At 37.5% G+C, this 25,547-nt stretch overlaps 1 protein-coding gene across 1 annotated transcript; it reads right to left on the bottom strand.

Moving 5' to 3' along the window:
- Positions 1 to 418: 418 nt before the first annotated feature.
- On the bottom strand, positions 419 to 24,682 carry LOC116709027 (RAS guanyl-releasing protein 1). The gene is made up of 17 exons (XM_032547257.1): positions 24,527 to 24,682; positions 23,378 to 23,553; positions 15,088 to 15,193; positions 12,895 to 12,957; positions 12,676 to 12,807; positions 11,442 to 11,595; positions 11,102 to 11,275; positions 9,566 to 9,682; positions 6,797 to 7,072; positions 6,325 to 6,405; positions 5,372 to 5,476; positions 5,136 to 5,245; positions 4,664 to 4,808; positions 4,513 to 4,549; positions 3,987 to 4,118; positions 3,042 to 3,367; positions 419 to 2,946 (listed from the first exon to the last, which is right to left on the bottom strand). Exons 1-17 carry the CDS (start codon positions 24,658 to 24,660, stop codon positions 2,809 to 2,811), a joined length of 2,406 nt encoding a protein of 801 aa, XP_032403148.1. The 5' UTR covers positions 24,661 to 24,682; the 3' UTR covers positions 419 to 2,808.
- Positions 24,683 to 25,547: the final 865 nt, after the last annotated feature.

The following is a 25,547-nucleotide window of genomic DNA, read 5'->3' as shown; positions in this document are numbered from 1 at the left end:
TGAAGGTCAATATTTGCTGCTGGGTGCAGCAAAGATATGGAGACATAGGAGACTGGATATTTCAGTGAGTACAGGCTGCTTTTAAAGGCTCTAGTCTCAATAATCCATGCTAAAGTCCAACAAAATATGCCTCGTGTACAAAATCATAAAATACAACTTAATCATGCTGAATAAAGGTGAAAAGGGGTTTTAAGTTAACTACAAAACAAGATAAAACCACATGACTTTGATGTTGTCATGCACTTTTGTTTGATACAATTAGTTAAATACACATACCTCTAATTGGAGAGCCACATATATAAAGAAACTTCCAATTAACAGGTAGAATGAAGGTCAACAAACACAAAGAGGCAAGATGCCTGTTCTCATGGGGTTTTGCTGACCCCCGATGGCCACATGAGGTAACACTGGAGCTACATTATAATCCAGAGTGCACATTATTTATTAGAACAATAAGAGAACAATACATGGAGGTTGGGGTTTAAACTAGACAATTGATATGGCATAATATGCGTATACCTTGTATTTACAGTACATTAGGCACAATTCAAAAACATGGATCTTGACCATCATTCACAGTACAACACTGCTACAGTAGACCACATAGTAATAAATGATACAGCTACACAACAAAAAAAGGCAGTTGTGCAGGGGCATAAATAAGTCAGAAAAAGTACCACTATCGTGTACAAAAAAAATTTCTTATGCAGTATAAGAACTATGTAGTGTTTCAGACAATAAATATTAGCAATGCACTGAAAAGGAAAAAAATGTAATAGAGCAACAACAGTTCTGGAGATCGAAGTGGTCCGTTTTTTAGAATGGAGATAAAATACGGTGGCCTCTTATCGTCGCTGGTAGTAACTTATTTGTCATATGCTTCCTGCTGCACACGTTTTTCTTTATGCAGCAACCGTTTTCTGCTTTATTATGTTTAACATAAATATTTAACTTCACTAACTGATCAAGAATTGATCAAACACATTTTGCTATACTTTCTTAAATACTGCACTTGCTGATTGGATCATGGCCTGTCTTTCATGGGTTTTGACAGAGGCAAAAAAAAAAACCCCAAAAAACATTTCACCAGATGTGAGAAATACTCGCTCCTATGAGAAAAGAGTTTGTCTGTCCTAACTAGGCATGGGCCGGTTACTGCTACTAGGCTTTGAAACTGATGCATTTTTCTGTCCAGTCATTCCTTCTGTTCAAAATCACTTTTTTGATCAGAAGTTTCTCTAGCTTGTTTGGAACATAAAGTAGCTCTGCACTTCCCTTCCCTCAGTTGCCGTGCACTGCTGGTCAGTTGGCTGCAAGAAGGCTGCTCCAGTCTTTCCTTGCTTAGCAGAAAGAAAAATTCTGCAGTTTGGAAATATTTCTGTTAAAATAAAAAAATATCCCAAACAATTATGAAAAATAACAAGAAAGCTAACTTAATAATTTACTTGTTTAAGAAACACTTGTTTTACAGAAACACAGGTAGTTAAATCTAACTTTGTCAATAACTTAGTATTTAACAATTCTGCCATGCAACCCCAGGGCTTTCATGTGTTTTGAACAAATATAATCCATGTTTTCACGCCAAAGCTCTGCATTTTCCCATGGCGAAAGAAGTGCTCGCTGATAATTTAACAGAAATATCTAAACAAGCTGCAGCAAGTCAGTTCAGGAGCAGATTTTGAAGGCTGACACAGAGAGGTAACCTCTAGGCATGTAGTTTTTTCACAGTTAATAACACAGAAACTCCTGAACCAGAGCTACAACAAACAATGATAAACATTTAAAATCTATTTAAATCTAATTTAAATAGATGGACATATTTCAGATGTTTAAGGATAAAAGAATGGAGAGCAATTTTTAATATATCTTTCGGGTCTTTCTCAAACACTATAATCAATATAATCAATATATTTAAATATTTTGGCAATAGTAAGAGTGACTGTTGTATTGTTTTTAAAATGTAGAAAAAATTCAGATTTTTTTCCTATCCTGCTTCACAATTCAGTGATGAATACATTTTTACTTAGCATTAACATATCAGAATCTCAAACTGGCCCATGCCTGGTCATAACTGTTTAACTTGTTTTCATAATGTAGCTTAATTCTGATGCATGCCACCGAAAATCATTCACAAACTGTTACTTCATCCTGCAATGTAGTCTTAGAAAACTCATACACAATCAGAACTAAAACTTAATTTCACTTTTCTCACATTATACCAAGTCACCCGACTCTCAGGATAGAGGTGCATCTCAACAAAATGAAATACATAATTAGTTCAAAAAGTGAAGCTATATTGCACAGAATAATAAAATACAAAGTGATATATGTCTGTGTATGGCGGCACAGCATCTCGCAAAACTCTCCAAAGCTTTGAAATGGGCTTTGTGTCGCAGTCCTTTGCCTCCTTTAATTCCTGTTGTTTGTGGACTCACTAGAAATTACATTCAGTGAATTACCTTAAATGTCTCAATGAGTGTCTGTTAGGTAGATGATGGCAGTCAAACACATGACTGCTTAAGCCATTCCATAACATTCCTGTTTATAAAAAAATTACTATTGACAGACACTGAATTTTTGGGTTTTTATTGCCCATACGCCACAATTCCCAAAATTAATAAAAATTATGTGTATAATTAATTAGTTCCCCTGCCACTTAGATGATTTAAATAAACTTTTCAATGATATTGCAATTTATTGAGATGCACCTTTTCTTGTAAAACATGTTCACTGTCCATGATCAATAAATTAAAATTAACATCTTCCACCATAGGGCGTTGACACCAGTCTCTCTGCAGAGGTTTATCTCTAAGAGGAGGAGTCCTCCTCCACCACAGGATGAAGAGCATGTTTCTTCAGATATGACTTCAATTTCTCCACTTCCAACTTTGTCTCCCTGAGTTTCTCACGTAGTGCCTCATTGTCTTGTTGGAGTCTCAGGTTTTCCTGAAAGGAAAAATAAAAAGGTAAAGATTGGGTTTTAGCTAAATACAATAAATGTCCTGCATTTAAAGTCGGTGAGGCAGAAATTTCGTACTCACATATTCCAGAGATTCATAAGTGCATTTGCTCTCCTCCACTGACTCTTTGGGTTTTTGCAAGACAGAAGCTCTGTTCTCCCACTTGGCACAGTATCGTTGTTTTCTCAAGGGCACGGGGCTGGGGCAGGAGGGGAGGATGGGTGGGACGGGGATTAGGAGAGAGGACTGAAGGCGGCTGGCTTCAGGCGCCATCGAGGATAACTGAGGTCCCTCTGTCTGGGTGTAGCTATGGACTCTTGCAGGCCTCCAGTTGGGCGTGATTGGAGATTCTGGGCTCCAGTCCCTTCTCCCATCTGATGGGTAAGGGAACGGACACTCTTCTGAACCTAAGGAGAGCCATCTTATTATTAATTTCTTCAAACAGACAAATAGTGCAACATTGTTCTTTTTTTTTTGTGGTGCTATGTCACTTTCATATCTTAAAGGACATCAAACACCACAAAACAAAATGACTAAGCTCTGTACGTCATGATTAGCTAGACAAATTTGGCAAAACAGTGCATCGGAAACAAGCCCACACATTTTAAAGTTAATTCTTGGCAAGTAAGTTTATATTAAGTAAAACTGAAAGTTAATCTGTTCTGAAAATAGTAGCTTTCTTGCAGAAGGTGGGCAGCTTTAAAAATTACTGTAAGTGAACCAGTTCCCAATGACAGCTGGAGGGAAATTACCTTCACAGCAGACCTTGAACTCAACAGTTGTTTTGTTTCAGTTGTGGGGAACTTAACTTAAAAATGTAAATTGTGACTTTTAGCTTCGTGTGGAGTCTGGCTGACAGTGATTTCAGGAAATAGTTTGCATTTTGAGATAAGGAGATAAGCTGAAAAGTCCTCACCACCAGATGGCACATGTAACAGAGCTCTACTTTCAGCTAGTAGTGAAAGTAAAAACAACGTGTATGAAAATTAGACCGCCTCTGCTGGGAATGCAATCAGAAAAACCCACCCTCTGAGGTGCTTGAGGCAATCGGAGTGGAGCTCGGTGTTGGACTGTCAACGGTGTTGGTCGATCGGGTGTTCTTCTTGCACTCAAATGCCACCTGATCCTTGCACAGCTTGTGGCAGTTCATGCCACAGTCTGAGCAGACCAAAACAATGCACATGTTAGAGCAGGAAGTTCACCTCGCATCAACAAGCTGACATCCCACTTCTCAATGAACACTATTTCTTCTGCAAATGCAACTCTCAGACCGGTGCAAGCCTACAGCCGAGCAAACAAATACTTCTTTCAGGTCTTCTGCAGGACGGGGGAGGGGGAAATCTGTTGTTCAGAGTACAAGAGTCTTTCTTTTTTTTTTTTGTACTTTGTTCCTGTGCTGCAGGGTTCAGTTCGCAAAATGCAACTCAAAAAACCACAGCTCACCTCTCCTGCTCCCCACTACAAAAATGCATGCACCTCTCTGTGTTTCTAAACACGACAGTTAGCCAAAGATAGACATGGTGGAGTGAAACAAGACAGAGATAAAACTTACCCCTGCATCTATATCCTTGTTTGATGACACCCCATAACTGAAAGTATGCAAGAAAGAAAACGTATTAATGGATGCAACAAAACAGAGAAAATCACCAAGTTTAGTCATGCTATTTAAAACAAGTTGTTCTTTTTTTGTAAAGTTTACTTACAAACCCTGAGCAGTTGTCACAAAAAGTGGGTTTCATGTAAGTGGTTTCCTGAAAGTTGTGAACAAAACCCAGGCCCAATTTGGAGCAAATAACACTGGCTCGCATAAAATAAGCCGTGATCTCCTCTCTGCTTACAAGACCTTTCCTTTAAAACCAAAAAAGGACAAACATCCATGAATGATACAATGTTTAAAAGTAAACATCTTTTAAATTTATTTTCCACATAATTCCTTTTATATGCACCTTCTATTAATATCTACACCAACTCATCTACTTCATCTAATATGTTATTAAAAGTAGGAACATGAGCCGTTTGGGTTTCATGTGACTATAAGGTGGTTTATTGGTTCCTTCTGCATCTATTTTACGCTTCCTGTTGCTATGTTCATCAACAAATACCACTTTTGCTTCCTCTCCTCTCTGAAGAGAAATGAACCAAAAAAAAAGAGGGTGCAACCTGTCAAATACCCACTTCTCTTTGTCCATGACACAGAAGGAGAAAGGAAAGCTTGCAGCAATTTTCTCAAAGTCGTCATGAGAAATAAATCCGTTCTGGTTTAGATCATAGTTCTTAAACACAGACTGTAGGAGACGAGAAGAAAGCACGATTGTTATAATGATGTCAGTGTGCTTTAGCTGCAGCAGTAGACTGCTGAAATGAACGCATGCGGATGTGTATGCCAGCAGTTTAAAAAAAGAAGCACTTACATCTACCATCCTCTGCACATGTTTGCTGATGGTTCTAGGATCGGGTTTAGGAGCCACCCCCGAAGCCCAGTCCACATAAACTGGAGGTTTGGAGGGGGTTGCTGGCTATTAAAAAAATGTTTTATGTATATTGTTAAAAAAATTGACTTGAAGAAGGAAACAATATTTTACACATACATAATGCTGACATCGAGCAACAATTATACATTTTAGTATTAGCTCCTGGGTGTCTCAGCAGAAAACAGCTAAACAAACACAATGACTGTGCAAACTAATGTGCCCTTCACAAACCAAAACTCTTAATAAATTTTTTATGAACCACAGCGGTATTGTGTGCCTTGGACAAAAAAAAAAAATCCAAACTGACAGGTCAACAATCTTTTGTGTGGAAAAGTAACTGTTAGTTGTCAGACTAAACTAAGCTACTAATGCTCTACAAAGTTATTAAAAAACACAAGATTATTGATTTTCAGGCCAACCTGGTGTCATTCTTCAGTGTTTTCAAAGTAAATTTCTTGGAAATGCACATTTTAAAATTAATTTTATATTTACAATATTCAAACTATGACCAAGAGATCCTACTTAGACCAGCAATATCCTTTTCTAGATTAAAGTTCCCAAAGTACAGGATGAATAAATAAATAAAACTGGCTAATTTTCTTTTACTTTTATTGGAGTATTTGCAAATTAGTTCAACAATATGAAGGAAGCATTAAAAATGTGGAGAAAACTGTCACAGAAAATGGTTTATGATTAACTAAATCAAGCTCCTTCCATAAACATTTTAGTTCTCAGATCTCAGATCTAAATCTGAATCTGATAATAACTGTGCCGCAAACACCTCCAAAGAAAGTGCAAAGAGCTTTTTAGACATTACCAGTAAGTTCCTGTACGTTTGATCAGGGCCATATTTCTAAGTGATGTACCTGAGATTAGCATGAGGTGTCACTCACCGGTGCTTTACAGTTCTTTGGTTCCCGTGCGTAAGACAGCTCATAAATCTCATCCTCAGTATAGTAGAGGTCCAAGGACAACTGTGTGAGAGAACAACATGAACACATGAGAGGTAAACAGAAAAGAATATGCCCCAATGCCAGGATTTCTCCTTGAATTAAATGCTGTGTTAAGGGGAAATTCAGTTTCACAGGACAATTGTTATGTCTCATGGGCATCCTGTCCTTTGAGTGCGAATAAAACAGAGATAACACAACAATACAGCAATCTGAACTCAGTCTCATTCACATTCAGCTCGATACCCACACACTCATAGATCATGGGCTCTCATCACACCCACACATAACAAACTGTATGCTGTAACAGGCTCATTTTCATTTATGTATGTGTCTACAACTTAGTGAATCACATCACGCTGCGCAATATTTCACACAGTCTTAATATTCAAAGTTTTGCTGAGAGGTTCATTACCGTCAACAGATGAACAAGGTCCTTATTTGCGTCCAGTTGGGATGGAATCTGCTGCAGCTGAATGAGCTCATTAATGTGGTTGTAGAGTGCCTGGAGCTTCTGGACATTCACCTTGTTGTCATCCACATAGTCTGACATGGCTTCGTTGACTGAAATAAGGTCTTTGAGATGGACACCAAGGATTGGGATTTTAAAACCCGTCACTTTGTTATAAGCTTGTCTGTAGTTGTCATAGTTTCTGCAGGAGGACAGCAGGTCCGTCATCTCGTTTAATACCTGGGGAATAGATTCAAAGGTAAAATACACTAGAGTATATTTGAACCTTAATTATTTTTCCTACATAATTGTTAAGTAGGAACAATATATTCATTATATTGTTCCTACTTAATTAGAACAATATGATGAATACTAAAAGGGTTTTAGTAATTATTTCTATTCTGTACACTGTTGGACATTTAATGGACAGGCAACCTGTCCAGGGCATACCCGATTTTGCGCAATGACTGCTGGTAGTTAGTACCAGCCCCAGTAAAGACAGCATAGGCAGATGTACATAGCCATTTTTTCATGTTTTTGTCTGAATTTGGTTTTAGCTCTTATCTCAGGCCCCATTCACTCCAGATTAAGATATCCTAATGATTTCCAGGAACTACCTGTCTGTTCAAACATCCTTGAATCACAGTATATTCAGAAAACCTCCTTTCAGTGCTTTGTTCTCACTAAATAGGTTTTTATGCAGCATTTTCAGATTTACCATAATGCTGCCATGATGGCTATTGTCGCTTCACTAGAATGTTTCCTCAACCTGTATGCACAGGTGCCAAATCCTATTTTCCATATGTGGTAAGTTTCTTTCCATCCATTATCAGCTTGGAGGAAACATCATCAGTATTTTCATGAATATGTCAGGAAAGCTGAAACTGAGCCTTCCTGATAAGCTCACACAATATTTGCTCTTGTGTCTTTCTTGGCTCCCTTATTCCAAGACTTCTCTTTGCATTTTTAAACAGCAGAATAAAAAATTCTTTACTATCCCTAACCTTTCAGCAAATGGCATGTATGCGCAATTTGGGGATGTGGGCCCTCCTCTCCATCTTGGAGCCCTATTTAATGGGGAGCACATGGGATACCAATCTCTGTGCGAAAATAACCTGAGCATGGTGGATATTATTTTACTACAGCAGCTAATATTATGCCTTTCATTTACTTAGTGAGTTTATTTAGCATTTGACAGGGCAGAGCCATTGCTGCGATCGGGCTACTTTACGTCGCACACAGGACCCAGATATGCACTATGATAACAACCACTAATTTCTCACCACAGAAGATTTGAGCTTCCTCAAACAGTCAGCAAACTCTCATGCTCCACGGCGCGCAATGGAGAGAGAACCTTAGTTTTACACCACAGAAGAATTTCATAAGATCAGGCAAGCTCCACGTTATGGCAGATTTTTGTGGTTATGGTGTGGATATAATCTGGTGCTAAAATGCCTTTCATGGGACATTCCTATTTAGATCTCTAGTTTCTCATTATCTGGAAGAAATTTCATCTTTATTCATAGTATTTGAGAATTGCTGATATGTTTTGCTAAGTGTTGGTCAAATTCTCCAGTTGTCCCAGAAAGCTCACTCTGTGCCTCCTTTCTTATTTCTTTTGGCAAGTGTGATTTCTTGATCGTCCTTTATAAAAGGAAATTAGTTCATTGTATGCAGTAATTTCTTTCTTGCAGCAACATTTAAAGATTTTATAGTCACTTATGACTCACGCTGACAATTATTATTGTTGTAAAATAACAAAATGTTTTTTATGTTTAATTTCTGGGGTATTTTTGACAAAATGTTGTGGTTAGGCTGCTGTTGTTCCTCTTATATAGCGAATACCATGTTTCAGTCATAAACCCTGTAAATACAAGAAATGTAAAACAAAAATTTATTAGACAGTCATTTTATTGTTTTTCAAAGCAGACAATTTTAAAACCAGCTGTTGATGTTGAAAATGTCTTTGCAGCCACACCTCTCTTAAGAAGAGGAACTTTAACTGTATACCTATAGAGTTTGAGCTACATTATTTTAGTTAAACCGTTACATGTCAAATATGAAAAAACATGCTGACGCATGCCTGTGCTCACTGGAGTAATCATACTGGTTAGAGCAGAAACTAAAATCACAAAAAGTGATCTGAATGCTGCCATTTTTTTAAATACCAGATTTTTGTTACATTTACCTTTGCTATTGTGGTGAATAACTGTCAAATTGTCTTTGCTAAAAAGTGTCTTTAAATTTCTTGTTGGTGTGCTCATATTTTACATCCATAAATAACTGATCTCATGCGTTTCTCCTGATTTTGTCTTCCTCACCAGTCAAATCCTTGTAGAAATACTTGGTTTATTAACTAAAATTCAAGCTGCAGACATTGCTACTGTTGATTTTTTTTTCTTGGGTGGACACTGTCTGCAGCTTCCTTGTACTCTCCTTAGCTTTTTTGCATATTTTTCTTTATCAGTCATGTGAATGAATACCCCTGTTGTGAACTACAACCTGGAAAACTTGTAAAACAGATTAGCAGCTGTGTGAAGTAGTATCTGCATGCAAGTAGAAATTCAACCTCAGTGTGCAATGTTACATGCAATGTCACATAAATTCAGTCAAAAGACCAGCAATTTGCATAGTTATTAAATTACAAGTGAAAGCTGTTATACACAATTTAGGTTCATGGGAAAACATTAGATCTGAGGCATTTTTATTATAAGCGCCTTCTTTAAGGATTACCTTGGTGACCTCATTGGGTACATGTGATGTGGTGTCTTTCAGTCTTGATATCGAGCTGTGACAAAGCCCTCCCACCACTGCCATTAGTGTGTTGTAGTTGTGCATAAGATGTAGACACTAGGGGAAAAACACACACAGAAAACACACGTATCAGTGAATTCACATCGGCGGATAAAAAACATGCACAATTAAATTTGTTCCAGGTAGCCCTGTTATATAACTCTCAACACTGATGTTACATAAGCCACTTATATTGTTGTCTTTTTCTTGCTGCACACTGATATCTCACTCTTTTTTGGAAGCCCTTTTTCTCCCTCTTTTCAGTTTTCTAATTTGTGCTGTCACTGAAGCATTATGGTGTGAAATTCGTTTCCACACCCATGGGTTTCGAAGTTGACAGCAATGAGCAGCAGCAGTCTGGTGCATTACTGTCAGCGTGAGAGGTCCACCAGAGTACAAGGCTGCCTAACGGCTTCCTGATGCTAGTGTATCACTTCTCAGCAGGCTGCAAGCAGCTTCCCTTTGGAAAGCTTTTAACAAGTTTGGTCTGGTCAGCGACGGCAATCACAAGTCAGTTTTCAATTTTTCAGGACACCAAACTCCTTGCCGTGTTAGTTTCATTTGACTACTTCAGTTACTTAATATTTTTCTATTTATTAAAAGTTTATCTCATTAATAGAAACAATATCGCAAAATATGCTAGATTGATGTTATTATGAAGAATTTGCAGAATACAGTGCCTTTCAAACCCCTGAACCTTTCAACATTTTGCCACATCATAACCACATGCCTCCCTGTATTTAATCACTGTATGCGACAGACCAACACAACATGATGTGCACCAACTGTGAAATGGCACGAAAATTATACATCATTTTCAAAATGATAAATGTGTAGATCCATCCACTTTTCATTAACCAGTTTTTCTGTTCATGCTGATGAAGAGCCAACCCACAGCACGATGCTGCCACCAGCGTGTTTCATGGTATAGACCACGTGTCAAGCTTAAGGCCCAAATCTGGCCCGCTATAACTATTTATGTGGCTTTATTTTAAGTAAATAAAATTTCGTCCGTCAAAAAAAAGCCAAGTCAAATAAAGTTCAATATTTAATTTTAAGGAATATTCACCAAATGCAGAGACAGCTGTTTATCAATATTTTAAAAGTTTGTTAATGGGTAGTTTTATCAATACATTCTGCCACCACTGGCCCTTGGAGGACATTTGTGACCTTGATATGGCAGATAAGCTTTCTTGCAACAATTCAAATATCTTTCCACTTTTCCATAAAGGCCACATTTGTGGAGTGCACAACAAATAGTTGTCCACTAGACAGATTTTCCTACCTGAGCTGTGGATTTAACATCATCCACAAGTTTAAGAGCTATTCTTAATTTACCTGTAGCAACTGCGCTGAGTTTTTAATGAAATCATTCATGTCATTCATGTTAACAATAGCAGACAGGATGATGCAAAGAGGAAGTGTCTCGAGTTCTGGTACTATAAAAGAAGCTGTGGGGGTTGAGTTAACCACTACCTTTGCAACGTGGATAAACTTGGTGAAAACCTCAGCTCTCAGCTGAGCTGTTGGCCGACTCAGCACCATCAGCTGAACCCACTGGGAAATCCCATTGCACAGGGCAATGGAACGCTCCAGCACAGGGATGTCCTTCATGCAGCAGCTTCGAATGTAATTTATATAGTCTATAAACTGACAGAGAGAGCAGAGAGAGGACCATCAGTTGCTGCATGGAAACTGTAAGGGATTTACTACAAGGGGAAATATTTAGGGTTTGCAAGAGAGTATTTTCAATCAAGCTAAAGTGTGAAGCATAGCCAGAGAGATATTTTAAGTTCAGATGAGTGCACATACTCACTGATATTCTACAGAAGGATTTAAACTCCAGGAAAGTGAGGTGATCAGCCAACTCACTGGGTTCCAGGTGATCAAAAAGAAGAGAAACTTTCCTCTTTTTACTATAGTTAGCTTGAATCTTCTGGCTGGCTTTCCACGACCGTTCTCGTTCATTTCTAAAACATCAACACAACATATCTAAATCAGTAAGCGTGAAACAGAGGTGGTGATTTTAAAAGAGTGAAAACCGCTGCTAATTTAATTAATAGTAAACTGTTCAATCTAGGCCAGACCTACTGCTAACAGTCTTTAAACAGAAACATTTGACAAATTGTTCACATAATCAGTTAATCAAAATGACTAAAATCTCTCCAAATAACAAGCAACTTTGTTTTGACTTATTTTCTTGATGGCCATATTTTTAATCTCACTGCATGCCACCAAAAATGTAGCAAATTACCTATTTGAAATTAAATGAACATTAACCATTTTGTGAATGTCAAATATGAGGAGAATGAAAAGGAGACAAACAGAAGTAGGCCTCACTGTGGAGCAACTTTAAAGGAAAAAAAAGCTGTTTTGTTTTAAACCTTTACTTCACACTGCTTAAAATTGTGCCACACCCACAGAGAAACTTCAGTCACTTTGTCATGACAGTTGTCTGACACTACAAGTGAAACTGACAGCATAACCTACTTTCTAATTAAGCTGGCTAAAAATTATCTGACAACTTTCTGGAATCACAAAGCATTGGAATTTCATTACAAGATGATCAGTGTATCCTTAAATGTAGAAAATTAAATTAAAATGAAGACCAAATGGTGTCTTCTTGGCAAAAAACCCCAGCCTTGTACAAACATAAATAGCAGCACATGTAAAACTAACAGACTCTTGATCCCAAAACAGCACCACAAAAGAGAGATCTGTAGAGAAAAGCTACTATTTTTTCCTAAAACATTCAAGAATTCCAACAAAAATAAAAACTGATTAGTTGTTTTAATATATTTATTTAACATATAATTATAATTCATGTCATAGTTAACATTGACTAGTCATGGTTGCTCTAAAGTAATCGGTCTAGAAATGTACTAGTCAGGATGCAGTCATGCTGCTGGAATTTTGCAGCAACCACAAGGTGAAATTGCTTTTTGTTCCATGCTCTGGATCGTGACTGATTTCAGGACTGCAGCAAACTGACTGGGAGTCATGTAGGCTTCATGTCGCAGTTGGCCAGCTGGTAAGAAATTAACACTTACATCCATTTGGTCTCTAGGAGAGAGCAAAGATGCTCCTGTCCGTGTTCTCTGAGCAGATCACGGAAGTCGTCCAGGCTGTCGGACAAGCTGTGGGGCAAGCGGAACATCATCCAGAATTCCTGAATCCAATGTCTGCAAGTTAGAAATGGCAACAATGTAACTGACAGAAAACAAGAGTTAATTTTTAATCTGAACCTAGAGGGTACGTGTTACACTGACCTGATGAGGTAGCATATCCTCTGGCATTCTGCTGGCTGTTCATTGTCCAGAGCTGTTTTAAAAGTAAGCAGCAGATAAGGAACTAACAATTTAATTTAGCTTGTTTTTCAATAAAATATACAGATGCCCAGCATGACAGGTATGTTTTGAGTAAATTCTGAGCACATGGATGATTTACCTGCAGGGGATCAAACTCATTAATACAAATTTAGCCCAGTGAACCAAAAGGCAAACACATGTGACATTTGGTCATGTGGGAGGAGGCATCTGTAACTCCGATGAGCATCATCAAATGAATCATTCTGGCATGCAAAGGAAAGTGAACAGCAAACTGCACAAAGAAAATACACAACCCATGTCTAAAGCAATGCAGAATCGCTGAAAGCCATTGTTTGGTGTCAGGACACAGGAGACATTTAAACCAGCAATGTCTGCCCACAGTGTAATTATCATCTCTGTGCTGTGGATAACCTTCACGTTGCACATGTTGCTTACCAAAACAATACGCCATTGATTTATTTACAGGAAACAGACACCATTCCATTCTCACACCAATGAGCTTTGCAAAAGTATTCACTGCTCCTGAACTTGCTCACACTCTGCTGCAGAATGCTGCAAGAGCGTCAGCTTATTTTACAGGGGATTTTATGTGGCAGACTAACTCAAAGTAGGGCACATTTCTGCATTGAAAGTTAAATAATAAATGGATTCCTAATTTTTAAACTAATAAAAACTGAAAGTATAGAGTGCTTTCATATTTAGCTTCCTTGAGTCAAAATGTTTATAGAGCCACCTTCTCCTGTAATTGCAGCTGCAAGTCCCTATGGTTATGTCTTGTCAACTGAATTCTTTTGTGAATAGCTCAAGCTCAGTCAGACTGAATAGAGAGCAACCATCAACATCAATATTCAAGTTAATAAATATCCTCTTTGACTAGGCCATTCTAATGCTTGAATATGCTTTAATAATTATCAATCAATCTCAATTATTCTTGTTGGAAGCTGAATCTCCACCCCAAGGCTCTCCTTGCCTTGTCTTATCAGTTTAGGTGGATAGTCATGTCTTGCTAGGTTTGCAGCTGTGCTGTACTCTTTTCATTTTCAGATGTCCAAAGCTAAAGACGCTGTTTTATAATCTAACCCTGCTTTGAAGGTTGTTTTCCACAACTTTTCCCCTGCAATCTGTGCAGTGGCTCTTGGTCTATTGCTATTTGTCTACTAATATTCTCTAAAAAAAAAACCCTGACACCATCACATAACATTAAGTGGTCTATTTTTATTTAACAGCATTAAAGTAAAGGGGGCTTCATGTCACATTTTACATATTTTTATTTGCAAACCACATTAAAAACAATGCGGCTGTAGCATATTAAGATATGAATGAAAAATATGGTGTGTGAGTACTTTTTGTAAGTCACTGTAACTAGCCTAAATGTATATCTTTATGGCAATCCCATTGAGAAACATGTAAAGGCTAACTACATCATTGGAACGGAAGACACTTGCATGATTAGGCAGCGATTGGGACAGTTAATGACTCCCATGGCTCTTTCTTGATCCTGAATTGATTATTTGTATCTTTTTTTTCTTTATCCCAGAATGAGAGGGTTTAAAAAAAACAAAGCACTGATCACAGGGTTTCTGTGATCAGTCGCAAGGTCTGTGTCTAAACATAGTTGATCAGAGGCAGAGGTAATTAACACCTGAAACCCAAGTAGGGTACTGTACAGGGGTTTGTGACGCCATTATCTCTTCTTTGAAGAGAAGCTAAAATTATAGGCACTCCACTACCATCAAAAGACAGAAAAAATCGTCTTCTACGTGTGAATCAGTGCAAATGAAAAGAGTCTAATCAAGCATATTAAAGGAGACCAACAACAGTCAGGTAGTATCCTCCCTGTTACTGAATGGATGAAGTGCAAGCCTTAGTGAAGCAAAGTTGCGCTGAGAGAAGAAATAAAGGCAAAATGGAGTACAGAGAGAGAAAGCAGGCCACTAACCCATCAAGCTTTACACTGACAGCTGAAAGATCTGAGCCAGGAATGAGCTTGACTGTGCGTTGCTGTTGACAACCGAGCCCTCAGCGGGTCCAGTGAACCGGTCGTATGTTCACTTTTCTGCTCATAACAAGGGCTGTTTGAATCAAGAGACAAAGGTGCAGTGTGTATTCTGCTGGTGGACTGCTAAAGGATATAGATTGATGAGTTTGTCCAGCAGGTCACTGGAGGACATGAGGAGACGATGCATGGTCAGGGTGATGTTCAGCAGGTGGCTGGTCTTTCTCACGCAACCATCTGCATCTGAAAAGAAAACAAAAGTGCAATTAGCTGAGAGCAGAACACATTTTATCAGTGACGGAGTATGTACCAAACCAGCGTCATAAAATTGAGATGTTGCTAAGTTATGCCTATTATTAAGCCAAATGAGAGAAGAGAGCACATACTGTATGTGCGAACAAATTGCTCTGTACAGATGTCAAATATTTTTTTTCTTTGCCATTTGAAGAATATAAAAACCATTTAGAATAAAAATTTAATCATTTTAAAGAATCACCAGTCTATAAGTAATTCTATTAAAATGTTTTTTATGTGATAGAAAGTAATGCATAATGATGAAAAGAGAAAGACTTGGTTTTCCTTTTTTTTCCCTAAGTAAAAAAAATCAGAAAAGTATTGCATGCATCGGTATTCAGACCCTTCAAAATGTGACTCCTAAATAAAATCAAGTGCAACCAACTGTTTTAAGAAGTCACCTAATTAAGAGTCCTGCTGTGTCAGAATTAATCTCAATATAAATTAGGGCAGGGAAATAAATCAATAACAACATACAGTATATCGCAATAAACATGTGATCAATATCGATAGATAATATGTCAATAGTTTCACTGAACTCTGATCCCAAACTGCACAGCATTCTGGGGGTGGTAGGCAGAGCAAAGGCTTTATCTGCTCAACTTCGCACGACCAGCTACGCAAGATGGGTGACATAACTCACTAAACTTATTTGGTTACCTAGCAACAACCTCTTGAGTAACATGTGCAGCAGCAGTTTCAGGTTTTGCTACCCTGCCTCATAATTGCTTAAAAATAATAAACAACGGCATGTAGTGAAAGGAGAAAATGAGTACAACAGATTGATAAAACAGGTAAGATCACGTCACCAGTATGGCAGTATTTCAGATATTTTAAACAAAAGACTAATCAATAATTATAATCGATTTCAACCAATATGAAATCCTTATATTGCGATAAATTTTTTAGCTATATCGGCCAGCCCTAGAATAAATTCAGTACTTCTGTGACAACCTCAGAAGTTTGTTAAAGAACATTTGTCAACAAACAGCATCATGGAGATCAAGGAACGCAGCATATGGGTCAGGAGTCAAGTTGTGGAGAAGATTTTTAAAAAAACAGCATCACAAGTTTTAAATGTGTCACACAACATTGTTTAATCTGTCTGTCATCAGAAACTTGAAAGAGAATCGTGTTGCTGCAAATCCTCAAAATACAGCTGTCAGGCTAAACTGAGCTGTGCAGTACTGAGCTCATGTTAACTGTGGAGCAGCTGGAGAGATTCACAGCTTAGTGGGAGAATCAGTTGATAGGACAAGCATGAGTCGTGCACTCCACAAATCTGCTCTTCATACGTAAAAGGCAATAAGAAAGAAAATGCTTAAAGAAAGCCAAAAGAAGTTGAGTTTAAGGTTTGCTGCTAGCTGTGCATGTGTGAATGAATGAAAGGACAAACTTGAGCTTTTTAACATACATGCAAAACACTATGTATGGAAGAAAACCAACTATGAATACAAATGCACATTACACTATCAAATGTTTACTTTAAAAAAGAATAGAAAAATAAAATACATTATGTTGTAGGGTTTCTCTACTGTGGGAGAAGGAGGATTAAGAATTCCTTAAAAATAAAACCAAAACAAAACATTACTGGTAGCATTTCCAAATCTGCATTGGTATGTAAATCTTAAATTAGACATTTGCCATGTCTGTGGCAAAAAATGCATCACTGTAATTGCTGTGAACTTTATACATGTTTTGCGTACACTTCATTAGTTGATTAAAGAACTATTTACTTACATGAAACAGTTTTTTTTAGATCAGATTGACATGCAAATAATTTGACCACAAAACTCAACGTCAACCCACCGCAGTTTTATCAACATGATTATTCTAAAAGTTATAGGCAAAAATTAGATTATCAAGTATTTCAAACTGGAAAAAAGCTTTGACAGGCTTCTTTTCTAAAACTTTAACTGGAAGGTTAAATAAGTTTATGTAAATTTTGGTGGTAACAGGTTGAAAAAGATTTACAGAATACCGCAAAAAAAGAAAATTTCTTTCCACCAGTGCAAACAATGTTTGACTCAATTACTTGAACTGGGTAAAACAACAATTCATACACATGCTTTAGTCATACTATCCGCTGCAGACCCTGCGGCGGAAGGTTTACCTTTTCCTCTGATTGTGTGAGCCTCTGATGCTTGCCTGTCTCACTACCTTTTTCACTTCCTTTTTCCATGCATGAGCAGAACTTCCTCCCTTTGTGAACAGACCACCTTTCCTTATCTTGACAATGTGCTACAGCTGACATCTTGAGACACGCATAGACAAAGCAATTCTTTCCCAGCCACAAAATAGCATTAGACTGCATGTACGCAAAACATGACACGATTTCATAAAAATCGTTGAGGTCTTGCTTAAAGCAGAACACAGCATATCTTCAGGAAATCTTCAAACCGCTAAAACAGGGAATTAGAGGTTAACCACATAGAATCTTTGTTTACTGGGAAAATCATTTATATACTGTGGGACTTTTTCACCCTTGTACTCTACAGCTTTATAATCACAAGTCTGTAGAAATGGAAAATCTGGAGAACAAGCTTGAATAAAAAGCTTTGCAGCTGCCTTGGGACGATCAAGGCCATCAGACATTTGAGGGGGCCACGTTTAAACCATATTACCTTGAAAATACCTCAGACACCATGGCAACATGCTTTCCTATCTTTGTTATCTGTAAGCAACTAACCACTCCTGCTGCAGCTGACTAATCTGGCCTACCATATCCTACATCGGCTGTGTTTCTGTTAGTAACATGCGGCTGCTACCGTCTAAACCAAGCGAGGGATGATGACCTCATCCATCGAGTTATTGAGAAAGTAAAAGAGACTAATTAAATGATTTCTCAGTTTCAAATGATGTAACTGATGAACAGCTTTAGTGTATTTAAATTATTGCATTTCTGCCAAGTTCTTCTGCTCAAACAAAATTATTAGAAACTTTTTTTTCTATAGCTATCACTTCATAAAGAAATCAGCTGCAGTGTCGGATCTACAACAAGATGTCATGACTTTATCTGGTAAACAATTGCTTCACAGCATTCCAACCACCAACACTCCCTGTGCAGGGTTAATTGCAGGAGGAAATCCTTTCTGGACCGTCTGTTAGTGATGGGAACATTAGGAAAGCTGCCGCCCAGCGAGTTGGAACCATGTAATAATGGTTGGTGATAAACACTTAGGAGCGCACACTCTGACTGGCTCGCTTTTAAGGTTATCTTAAACCTTCATCAGCCGCTCCAAACCTGTGTGTTTGCACTTTTCCTTGTTTTGAAAGAGGCTATCAGATGGGATGATCCCTTTATTTTGTTTTGGTTCAAGTAAGTGGGAAAAAGGATATCTTTGTGCTCTTTCAATAATTCTGTGTTCAGACAACAAGTTGATGCGAACAGCTTAAATAAGTTGTTAAAAGATTGCTTTTAATGTAATTGAAAAAAGTAGTCAGTACAAAAAAGGAATACATAAATAGTACTTGCTTTACTTTTGGGTGCAAGAAATGACTACATTTTAGATATAAATGTTTGAAATAATATACTGTAATGTAAAGTTTTAAATCTAACATCTTCTGAAGCAATTTAGACTTTAACTAAATTTGGTTTAGATACTTTGATTCAGAAGCTGGTAGGGTAGATTTGAATTTAAAATTACCTTCCTCCAATTAATATGACAAACTATGAGAATTGTAAATTGAGAAAAATTTATTATAATTGTATATAAAAAGAATCATCTGAAATACATTTAAAACAATTATCAGTTGCAAGAATGAAGAACATAAACTATTGTTTTGTATTAGTGTTTGCACAAAACACAACCACTTATCTTTTTATTTTGATAGTTACTAATACATATACTGTACATACAACTTTGTATAGATTAATTACCTTAAAAATACCGAATTAATGTTGCACAATAAACACCAATCAGACTTTACCTGGCTAATTCTAGTTTCTGGTTTCCATTAAGTCTGGGCCTGCTGATTCCTAATTATTTTTGTTTTCTCAAGGGACCCTAAATACAAAAAGGAAAATAATGTGCTGCAGGTTTCCTGTCAGAGGTGGTATTGTTATTTTGATTCCAACAGAAAATAAAAGAATTACATTTTCCCCATGTATGCATTAAGGAATATGCTCCTAAACTTTATCAGATTTTTTTTTTTAAATGAACTAAAAAGTTACATATATGTACAAGCTGCTGGTTGATTAATTTACAAATGATAATGTTGGGAGTTCTTTGCTTTAATGCATTTAATAAACAGGGAAAACCATTCAGATATTTCAATATTTGTCTTGTAAATCACAAATCAGTCGATTAAGGGAAAATATGAATATTCTGGGATCTTCTTGGTACATCTCTAATCATGAGTAGACAGAGTTTAAGTAACCTGCTTACAATAAAAAATAGTAAATATTTTACCCAATATAGGTGACTTTTGCTCTCATGACCTCACTCTAAAATAATTCTCCAATAAGCTCAGTTGACACACATTAGTGATGGATTGTGGTGTCGACAGACCATTAACTCTAATGAGAGTAATGCAGCACTGCCCTTCCTCCTGCTGCTGAGCACTGCCAGTCAGATGGGTAAAACACAGCCACTACAGCGTTATTTTTCCAACAATTACAACAAACCCAACAGGTTTTTAAATTCATATCATAAATTCTTCTAGTCTTGAAAACCACAGACAATCATACCATGGAAACCACAGAAGTGCCACCCATCCCTTTCATTAAGGAAACACTGTTTAAAGCTAGTTTTAAGTAAGTAGCAGGACTGCTACTTGAACAGATAGCCTGACTAATTAGACAACTAATATCCTCCTGACATACTACTGTTATTCTACAAAGAAAAGGATAGATAAAAAAGCAGTTTTTTACCCAAGATGTGAATTCACTGGTAACATGTTTATTCTATCTTTGCTTTTTTTTGCTTTTTATACTGAAATCAAAAAAACCATAAATAAGGATTATCAATAGGAGTATTACAAACATTATTACAATCAAAATTTTTTGATTTGCAACATCAGGAATATTTGTCACTTTTCTGTTTTAACTAAATTAGGACATGTTGTACATCTTTATTTTTAATTATTTGTTAATACCCAGAAGCCACAAAGTTTTTGTTCAAGCTTGCTATACATTGAGAATCACATACCAGCATTAACAGCTCCCAAATAAATCCTTTTCACAGATTTCCTTTTCTGATAACCACAGCACATGGACAATCTCACTTTTTCTCTTTTAAAGAAACAGGCTCATGCATTTTGTGAGCGAACTGCTCAGCTCGTGGTGCTGTGGGGGTCTGAGGAGAGTGATGATGTCAGCCATTGATCCACACCTCGCAGCGTTCCTGCATTTCAAAGGTTGGTAGGCATCTGAGGGCTACAGTTCAGGGAGCTGACCTTTCAGTTTGGCCAAGCTTGAAGCTCTTCTAATGGTAATCTTTTAAACTGCTCTTACGTGTGCTCTCACATTTGGGAAAAAAAAAAGGTGGCAGGACTTGTGGACCGCAGGGGGTTCATGTGTGATGTGAGCCAAGAGGAACCGATGTGTTTACCATTTTATCAAGAAAAACCATTCGAGGAAAACCCCAACCATAATATACTGCACAAATAGATTATATCCTGTGTAGAGATATAAATCCTTTATAAATCCTTTTATATTAATAAAAAGAATGACAGCCAATAGGATCTAACATGTTACTAATCTATAAGTCTTTCCATATAGATTCACTGATAAATTCTGTCTCCCTGATAAACCTGATAAGAGAGGAAGGCTGTCATTACAGCCCACTTCTTCTTTTTCTGCAGATAAATGCAGTTATGAAATGTCATTTAATGTGCAGCCCATCGTAGCACATCTCCACTGCTTTTGCTGCATTTGCGTAACCAGGCAACGGCCATCTGAAAGCTGTCTCTTCAGAGACACAATCACCATAACTCTGAGAGCACTCCAGACAACTTGATTGAGACAATGATCTTTGACTGATCCAACGGCAGCCTACGCTATCACCACTGTGTCTTTTTTTAGGGTACAGTAAACCCTCTTTACAACCCTGTGATGGACGTAATGCATGAATGGTGCCTGGAGTAAGCTGACCCTTTCCTGTCCAACACCTCCTATTTCTGAGCACAAAACGTCTTCCCTTTTTCTCAAAAGCATTCTCATTTCTGTGAGCTATTTTAAAAAACATGATGGTGGAATTTTATAATATAGTCACAACTCTCTCCACAGATATTGCTCTTTCAAAATGGATATTTGTAAATGTTATGTCTTGGAAATCTAAAGAAAGGCCTATTATGACAAAATGAAAAAAAAAGAAAACAGTAAAGCTTAAAATTTTATATAAAAGATAAGAAAACAATGTAAAAGTATCAATTCTGAAAAATAAAATCTTGATCAGCTTTTATTTAAATGTCAAAGCTTTGAGGTTGGAAGGCTACTAATGTTTAGGTTGCTCCACAGACATTTCAGATTCAAACCAAGAGAGGAGCTCAGAAGAAATTTATTGCCGAATAAAAGATTTCTTTAAAAAAAATTTCGAGGGGTAGGAATACTTTTTACATCTCAGAAAAAAGAAAAACTGATTCCCTGTTGAAGTTTTCATGAACTTGTCTTTAAGTCAATTCACCATGTTCTATATCAAATAGAGCAGGAATATTACAATTTTACTGAACCAAAACAGCACTTACTCTTTACTTTGCCATTAAACTAAGCACTCTGGATGGTCTAATTATTCAAGTTTAGGGTTAAATTTTGATTTAGGATTCAAATGATCACAAAACATATAATCATCAAAACAAATTTAGTTTACTTTGCATTGTATTCTGACATATTTCACAATTGTGCTCTAATATTATAATCTCTGTCATGTAAGTGTTTGATTCCACCTCTGTTGCAGGCTAACCCCATGTAAGGTGTGACCTCTTGTTCTGATGTCAGTTCAAATAAAAATGGCTGACAGTGGCCATGCCGTGGTGGCGTAGTGGTTAGCGCGACCCGTATTTGGAGGCCTTGAGTCCTCGACTCCCGGACCCGACGACATTTGCCGCATGTCTTCCCCCCTCTCCTTCCCCGTTTCCTGTCAGCCTACTATCATATAAGGGACACTAGAGCCCACAAAAGACCCCCTGGAGGGGTAAAAAAAAAATGGCTGACAGCACGGAAAAACAGATTACAGATTACAATTTTTGTCAGGTATTTTGAGAGAAGTTTAAACAAGAATTCACATCAAGGTAAGTTTCATGTTTGATTCACCATTTTTCCAAACATTTGTCATTTTTTTAGTAATTTTGGCTAAAATACGTGTCAAAACTATTTTTCCACAATCAAGCTGCCCTACAATAACTAAAATATAGGCCTAAGCACTGGGTCTTACTGAAACTACATTCAAACAAATATCTAACAAAGCAAATCAAAACCAGTCAGTAGGCAGCAAACAAAATAAATGAACAATAGCTTCAGCTTTGGGCAATACAAAGTCTTTAATCAAGTCATCAATCTTCGTCACAAAACCTTCAAACACTCCCAATTCTCCCCTTTCATTTTCCCAGTTGGGTGTAGCTAAAGGTTTGCCTTGCTGAAGGCTTAGAAGATGACAGTTAAACTGGTTCTGCTCATGTGGGTGGAGTTTGATTGACCATAAACACAGCATTGCCTTTTGAAAACCAATAAAAATGCAGGAAATTATCTCAAATTGTGGATTATGGAAAAAGGAGGCAAAAATGCAGAAGATTCCTACGTCAAACAGCTAAACAGGTCTCCCATTTCAGAGCAGCAGGCACTGCCCATTGAACGTAAATGCAAATCAGAAATGGAAAAATCATTCATGGCCATTTTCCACATTCCTACTTCAAATGATATAGTTTTCAACATCAACATCAATTAAAAATACAAACTTAGGCCAAATTTTAAACAAAATCAAATGAACTGGCAGCAAAACAAATGTAGAAGAAATAAAGCAATGCTTTACACTTAAAGATTGGAAAGGAGGTGTAAAAGAAAGACTGCTTCTGCCCAAAATTTAAAACATTGTCACCATTGTTCCTCCACAACAATCTGCACATATCTGGTCTGTTATGTTAAGGCGGGATCTCAAATTCTAGAACACAACAAAATAATAATCAGCATGGACTTACCAAACAACTCCAGACAAGCCTGGATGAGTTCTTCCCAGCTTGCTTTGGTGAGATGTCCCAGAGACATTATTGATTTATTTGGAGTGATCGGGGATGAGACGGGTTTGTGGAACCTGTGAGGACGGCGAGGAGGAGAAACTCTAGACCTGTTGGGGGTATATCCTGAAGTCACCCTCCTTGGAAAAAAAAGAAAGGAAAACAAGTGTAAATCGGTGGAAGAAGAGGACTTCCTATAGGTGTATCTTGACACCTTATCTATAGCATGAGTGGACATTAAATACAAACAATAAAACCTTTACAAATAAGTACATGTGTTGGTTTGTGGGGCAGAGATCAAGATAGGTGAGTGTAAAATTAAAATGTGATTGTCATTCTTTTGTGTTTTTCACATATTTTTTTATCACAAAAATACAGCTGGTCAAGAACAAATTTAATAAACGTATGTATAATTAAGATGAGTCTGGACGAGAATAAGATTTCATTTTATTTGCTAGCAAGTTGAGGTACAGAGGGTGTCAGAATTTGAGAAAACTGGCAGCATTTTTGCATCTTCTTAGCTGGTGATTTTATGTTGAAAATCAAACCAAACTCAGATTTCTGCTTTTCGTATCCTAAATTTTGCCTTTTGTGTACTTTAGAGCCAAAACGTAAATAGCTCTTGTTTTTCTTCTCTTTTGTTTTCTTATCTTTTAGTACTGCTTTCTGATGTCAAAATCCAGGTATCAAAACATGCAAAGACCATGTGGACAAATGATGTTATTTTTTCAAATATGGTTTGCTTCAGATTCTCCCATAAGGTTGCATATTGTTCTAATTTCCTTCCTTTAAATCTGGCCAGCACCAAAGCAGAGCAGACATCCAGTTAGTTCAAAATCTAAAATAACCAGCAAATAAGTTTCAAGTTAGGTATAGCTAAGCAATCCAGACTGACGCACAGATCTGAGGCTTTAGCTGTGCGTAAAAACGCAGGGAAAACATTCCGCTTTTGTTTTAGGGACATCTGGAGCACCTTTTCAAGCTTCGATAAAGAAAAAAAAATGCTTTATGCTTTGTGGTAGAAAGCATAAAATCCAGACAGTTGGTGGGGAAAATATCTTCAGAAACTCCTCTGTAATGTTTCTAAAAAAGAGAGAGAGAGACTGAACTTACATATCGTCTGTCCCCTTTTCGTCTGCCGTTATGCTTTCGTTTTGGTTCTCCTTTGACTGACATCCCATGGCGAGGTACTGGGCGACCAGCGGCTCAACCAAGCTGTCCATCTGCGTCCTCCTCGGTGGGAGCATTTCATCGCTCTGCTCGGTTCGGCTCGGTGCTCCTCCGCGGTCTCAGTAGCATTGTCCTGACTCGTCAATGAACATTACACAATTAAGATTCACCCAGCCTGTCGGAGAGTGGGCGGCCGCTCTGCTGTCGGGTATGTCACTCACCGACTTTCAATGGTCTCTCTCTCTCTCTCTCTCTCTCTTTGCTCTCTGTTTCTCTCTCTCTCTGGTTATTTTCCCTTGAGTCAGCCGTCATGTTCTAACAGATTTATATCCTTCTTAACAAGTTTAAACAAGCGAACTGCTGAAGGTTGCTTCAACAAATTATAGACTTCCATTGTTTTGCGGTTCAGCCAGTAGTGCTGCGCATTTGATTATACAGAGCCTTGCAAAAGTATTCATGCCTCAATGGGATTTTTCCCACTGGGTCACGTCATCCACAAACTTCAAAGCATTTTATTGGGATTCTACGCAATAAAACAACACAAACTGGTGCATAATTGTGAATGGGAAAGAGATGACTCACAGTTTTCTATTATTTTTCTTGTAAATAGGATTGTTTTACGAGTGTGGTGTGCATTGAGTGGATTTAGAACAGATGTTTCAGAATGCACTTTTTAAAAACTAATTTCAATCCATTTATATATACGTATGGTCCTGTTCGATTTTAGTTCATTATTCAGGTTCAGAAAAGTTTTTATCTGAGGAGACCCAGCAGATTGCAAACGTTCACATGAAAAATTCTGAGCATGCATGTGGCAACTGTGGAGAGGAAAAACTCCCCATTAACAGGAGGAAACCTCCAGCAGAACATGGCTCAGTGCAAGCAGCCCTTGCCATCACAAAACTGTGAGCATATACACAAAAGGAAACAGAAGAACTGATGAAGGAGTACTTTCTATGTTAAA

Source organism: Xiphophorus hellerii, chromosome 19 (assembly GCF_003331165.1).
Source record: "Xiphophorus hellerii strain 12219 chromosome 19, Xiphophorus_hellerii-4.1, whole genome shotgun sequence".
Classification (NCBI taxonomy): domain Eukaryota; kingdom Metazoa; phylum Chordata; class Actinopteri; order Cyprinodontiformes; family Poeciliidae; genus Xiphophorus; species Xiphophorus hellerii.
This window is presented reverse-complemented; position numbering and strand designations above follow the sequence as displayed.

Bases quoted from the DNA above. Each gene is read 5' to 3' on its own strand.
- LOC116709027 (XM_032547257.1), bottom strand. From the start codon at position 24,660: ATGCTCCCACCGAGGAGGACGCAGATGGACAGCTTGGTTGAGCCGCTG. The intron at 12,808-12,894 runs GTCAGTGTAACA...TCTAACTTGCAG, and splicing joins AGGATATGCTACCTCATCAG to ACATTGGATTCAGGAATTCT. The intron at 7,073-9,565 runs GTAATCCTTAAA...TCTATTCCCCAG, and splicing joins TACCCAATGAGGTCACCAAG to GTATTAAACGAGATGACGGA.